Below are 5,758 nucleotides of genomic sequence, written 5' to 3'. Positions count from 1 at the left end.
GATCCATTTTAGTTCAACTATAAATTTTATGAAATAAATTAAAATGGCCACCATATGCAATTGAGAAAAATCATGCATGCTCTAATACCACATGAAGGAAAGCATACAAATGCAATGGAAGAAAAGATCGAAACTTTACTCTAATTGCATCTAACTTATTAACGATATATTTCTATTCATCTGATATAACCATGATCAGTAAGTTAATCCTTCATAGATTGTTCGTAATCTCGGTTGGGTCAAAATACCATTTTACCCCCGAGATTACATATTGCTCCTTAAGTCCCATGGATCCACTATTGAACAATTGGTTTAAGGTCCAACCTATAAACCGAATTCCTCTCGGGCCAATGAGAGAGTGGGGTCCCTTATTGAAGACTTGAATTTTGTCCTTAAGGGAACAACCTATCTACTAACCCTAAAAAAGTAGGAGTGAATTCCATTTTGTACCCTATGTTCTTAGCCATCCACCTGGTCTTACCCCTGAAATGAAAGGTTTATTAGGCTAGCACCGTTGAGCTGCCCTCACCTATGCAGATCTAAGGATAATTTTGTGTGAACAAAAGTTCATAGTTAACTTAGAATTAAGATTAAATTACTTAGGTCATCAAAAATCAAAAAAGTTAGTTTTAGACAGTCAATGGTGTTATAACTTAAAAGTGACTATTTATGGTTCCAGTCTTATGTAAACTCTTTACATAGGATGCCTCCATTTCCATGTCTCTACATGAACGATTCATGATCACATCATTTGTACTAGCTAACTACAAAGTAGGCCACATCCATAGTGTTCCTAAAATAAGGCACCCAAACCTTATTCACACACGATAGATCGTTTGAGCTATATACTGAAACTTGATCCACATTTGTGTCTCTACATAAAGTTCAAGTCTACACTAGATAGCCTTGGGACCTTAATTTATTGAATTCAAGATTATAGTATTCTATTTTCACTAATAAGTCCTCAATGGCCACTTTATTGAATATAATAGAATTTTAAGTACAAACTACGAGCTTTAGGACATAAACTCTAACAGTTCCCTCTTTGGACATCCTCAGGTCTAGATGTCCACGCCTTGCTTTTGCTTTTCTTTGGTAGTTGGGTGCTGACTAGCCTTGGTTCTTTAGGCCTTAGCCTTGGTTCCAATGGGCTCATTCCTTCTATTTCTCTGTTAAGCTCTTCCACCACAACATCCATGCAATCTACCTTTTCATGCTTAGCCACCTTACATCTTGCGGCCACACTATCTACTTGCTCACTTAGGCCTGTGAGCTTTTCTTGTTTCTTCTTTTTGGAGGTTTGGATTTTCGCCAACTTTGTCTTCGTCTCTGTTAAAGACTTAACATTCTTCTTTTTCTCTTTGAAGGTTTGACGGAGACGCTCATCTTCCTCGTGAGTTTTTTCTTTCTCCCTTGTTTCTTTTGCTTCCTTCTTCCTTTTCTCTTCCATCATACACGTCTTGTGTGCGCGTTCCTTATTTGTCCTTTCTTCGTCCTCCTTTATTCTTTGCTCCTTTCGCCAAGCCCACTCCTCGCACAAGGCCCTTTCTTCATTTCTCATCTTCCTTCTCATTTGCCTTATGACCCACAAGTACCTTACTAGCCCCATGCTTCAAATGTTTATAACTGGACTGGTTGTCATAAAGTCGCATCGTCTCCATGTCTGGCTCTAAATCTAGCAATGCTTTATAAATGTTCTCTTCTCGTCTCATCCATTCATCTACATCGAGAATGGAATCCATGGTGCTCTTTTTATGCCTTTGTGCTTGCTTCAAATCAGGTCTAACGAAGTGAGCTTGGGGCGACAATGTTTGCGTTCGAGGCTTGGGGAAGATCTTCTTCCTAGAACCCTTAGGTTTAGATTTTTGGGAAGAAGTTGATTCAGGTCCCTTGGATACTTCAGGGTGCTTCGTTGTGGTTGAATGGATGAAGCATCCTTTTTCGGGATGAGCTTGGAGGTATGAGAGGTTCCAAGAGTTTTCTTATGTTGGTTAGTCATTGGGATATGAAGAGGATGAAGTTAACGGTGAGTTTTACGGTGAAAGGATGAGTTTCTCAACGAGGGTTTTAGAGATTAAGAGAGAAAATTTTATTTACACGAGAACTCTGAAGGGTTCGTAAAAAGGTTGAGAGGGTTTCTCTTCCCTATTTATACGCGAAACGTAATTATTACACTGGTCATGTCAATAAATGCGTCTGACACATAGTCGATGCATTTTTTTCGAAACCATATATATGACCGTTAGATGATGATGATGCTTCGATTCTCTCACGCGGTACATATTTCCCTAGGCAATTTAAATTTACACATTTAAAAACTTTGCCACCTATTTTTGTATTGCTTTATTTTTACGACACTCTTGTCTCGCGTAAAGGTTTTCCCGCATACCCCATAAGTACAAAATGCTGTAATTAAACTAGATTATAAAGCGATAAGGAAAGGTAAAAAAGAAAAGCAATAAAGGAAAACAGTAAATTGCAAGAAAACAAATAAATAAAATAACAAAGGGAAAAGAATGAAAGAAAATAAAGCAATAAAGATGCACAAAACAATGTGTCTTGCATAATTAATATGATCTTGCGAGAAGATACAAAACACATTTATGCATTTCAAGGTAATGTTCATAAAGGCATTTTACAAAAAAATTGTAGAAAATTTGTTGCATTATTCTTCTTCAAGGTATGCCTTGAGTCTTTACTTGTTTACCTTAAATGCATTAGTCTCGTCTAGCGAGGTAATCTATACGACACCATGTGGGAAGATTTTTTTGACCAAATATGATCTAGACCATTGCGAACGAAGCTTACTTAGAAACAGTCATAGACACGAATTAAATAATAGCACTTTCTGTCCAACTTTAAATTTGCATCTACGGATGCGGTTGTCGTACCATGCCTTTATCTTTTCCTTATAAATTTTGGCGTTCTCGCAAGTTTGAGAACATCACTCTTGAAGCTCATCCAGTTGTAGTAACCTAGCCAAGTTAAATTTTTTTTTTTGTGCCCATAACGTCTTGTGTTCCAACTCTAGTGGTAAGTAGCGTGCTTTTCCAAAGACTAACACGTAAGGAGACATTCTAAGAGGTATATTGTACGTAGTGCGATATGCCCATAACGTAGATCCCAGGTGATCCACCCTATCCTTTCGGGATGAATTTACCACTTTCTCTAATATCTTCTTAATTTTTCTGTTGGACACTTCCGCCTAACCATTTGTTTGAGGATGATAGGCGGTGGCTACTTTATGCATTATATTGTACTCGCGAGCAATTTGGATATGATGCGATTAATGAAATGAGATCTTTCACCGCTGATAAGGGCTTTTGAGGTCCCAAATCATGTGTTGATATTTCTCTTCAAGAACTTACTGACTGTAATCGCATCATTCTTCACGCAAGAGATCGCTTTAACCCACTTTGAGACATAGTCTATAGCAAACAAGATGTAGATGTGGCCACTAGATTGAGGAAATGGTCCCATAAAGTCTATTCCTCATACATCAAAGAGTTTAATTTCTAAGATGGATTGTTCGGCATATCATCGCGATGAGACATGTTTCTCATCCTCGGGCACCGGTCACACTTGATCACAAAGCTCCTCGCATCTTGAAAGAGAGTAGGTCAGAAATACCCATTTTACAAGACTTTTGTAGCTGTCTTTTGTCCACGCAAGTGTCCTCTATAGGGTGCTTCATGGCACTTGGCGAGTATCTCAGTTATTTCATATTTAGGGATACACTGCCTTAATATCTAATCTGACCTCAATTTGTAAAGGAAAGACTCATCCCATCTATAAAAACGACATTCATGAAACAACTTCTTTCTTTGCTGGCTGTTGAAGTCTTGTGGCCATGTCTTACATACCAGATAATTGACTATGTTTGCATACTAGAACTCCTTTACTTCAACGATGAAGAGTTGTTCATTAGGAAATCCATCTTCAATGTCTTTCTTCTCATGTTGAAACTATTTATTTTGAAAATGTAACAAATGATCTGACACCTTGTTCTTCGTGCCTTTGCAGTCTACAATCCCCAAATCAAATTCCTAGAGCAATAATACGTTGGAATTTATGTCTTAAAACTCGTAGTTTGTAGTTAAATTATATTCTATTCAATAAAGTGGTTATTGAGGACTTACTAGTGAAAATAGAATACCATAATCTTGAATCCAATAAACTAAGGTTCGAGGCTATCTAGTGTAGACTTAAACTTTATGTAGAGACATAAACATGGATCAAGTTCGAGTATAGAGCCCAAACGGTCTTTAGTGTATGAATAAGGTTGGGTACCTTATTTTGGGAACATTATGGATGTGGCCCACTTTGTAGTTAGTACAAAAGATATAATTCTAAATCGTTCATGTAGAGACATTGAAGTAGGGACATCTTGTGTAAAGAGTTTACATAAGACTAGAACCATGAAATAGTCACTTTTAAGTTACAACACCGTTGACTATATAAACTAACTATTTCCTTTTTTGATGACGTAAATAACTTAATTTTAATCTTGAACTAACTATGAACTTCTGTTCAAATGGTATTATCCTTAGATATGCATGGGTGAGGGCAGCTCAAAGGCATTGGCCTAATAACCCTCCCATTTTAGGAATAAGACCGAGTGGATGGCTAGAGACATAGGGTGCAAGACAAATCCTACCCACTGTAAGGTTATGTAATGCCCCAAATTTGAGGTAATTTATTCGTAAATATCTTTTAATTTTTGAATGTTTGGGTGTTATTTAATTGTTGAATTTTATTGGAACTTATTAGATATTTTGAGAAAATATCTAATAGTTTGTATTGAAGAAAAATTGATTAATTATATTTGATTGTATAATTAATTGATTTTTTAAAGTTAAAGTAATTATATTATGTGGATAATATAATTAGGTAAGGATATTTAATTTGGAAGATAAAGGTGATTGGTTGGAGAGAGAGGAAAATTTGAGTTTAAAGAGAAGATTTGGTGGGTTTTAAAGGAAGAGAGAGTGTGTGAGATTTTTTAAGGAAAAAGAAAAGAAAATAATAATAATTTTTTTATTATTATTTCATTAAATATGGTTAACACTATTCATCTTCTTCCTCAACACAAAAACCCTAACTCCTTAACCTCCACTAGCAAGTCAATCCGCTGCCGCCACCCATCTCCGCTCGACGATCGTCGTGCAAGCCTACTCATTTTCGTGCAAACCAGTCGAAACCTGAGCCACCGCGTTCTCTATCGTCAGCCATTTCCCGTCATTGAGCTAAGTCGAGCCGTCTACATGAACCCAAGTGCCATGGACCATCCGAACCAGCAATAGAGTTGATCGTCTTCACGCCGCATATCTCAGTCGATCATCACATCGAGTCGTCTACTAGCTGTCGTCAGAGCTCTACCCCAGCCCACGTCGAAGATCGTCGCACACCCGAGCGCCGCAAGTTGTTTTCGTCAGCCATCGTCTCATTCCATCAGTCGAGCGTCGTTGATTGTCGGAAGCCATTGTGAGCCGTCTTCGTCAGCAATTCGCTCATGGAAGTCTGAGCCCACGCGCGCTTGTGCGAAGCTGCCCAGCCGCCTGTGTGGGCCGAGCAAGCATTTGAGCCATGCCAACCCTAAACCGTAAACCCTGCGCGTGTGAGCCGCCTACCCGAGCCAATTTTCTCTGCCTTAACCGAGTCGATCACTATTTTCTAAGCCGTTTTAAGCCACCTAGCTTATTCTTTGGGTTTTTCACCTATTTTGGTAAGTTCAGGGTTTTGGATTACTACCCAACAA

At 38.1% G+C, this 5,758-nt stretch overlaps 1 protein-coding gene across 1 annotated transcript; it reads right to left on the bottom strand.

Moving 5' to 3' along the window:
• Positions 1-1,030: 1,030 nt before the first annotated feature.
• Positions 1,031-1,609, bottom strand: LOC127150379 (uncharacterized). The gene has a single exon (XM_051088083.1). It carries the CDS (start codon positions 1,607-1,609, stop codon positions 1,031-1,033), a length of 579 nt encoding a protein of 192 aa, XP_050944040.1.
• Between the last annotated feature and the right edge of the window lie 4,149 nt (positions 1,610-5,758).

Source organism: Cucumis melo, chromosome 7 (assembly GCF_025177605.1).
Source record: "Cucumis melo cultivar AY chromosome 7, USDA_Cmelo_AY_1.0, whole genome shotgun sequence".
Taxonomy (NCBI): Eukaryota; Viridiplantae; Streptophyta; class Magnoliopsida; order Cucurbitales; family Cucurbitaceae; genus Cucumis; species Cucumis melo.
The sequence above is the reverse complement of the archived record's forward strand: the minus strand, read 5'-3'. Positions and strand labels throughout refer to the sequence as shown.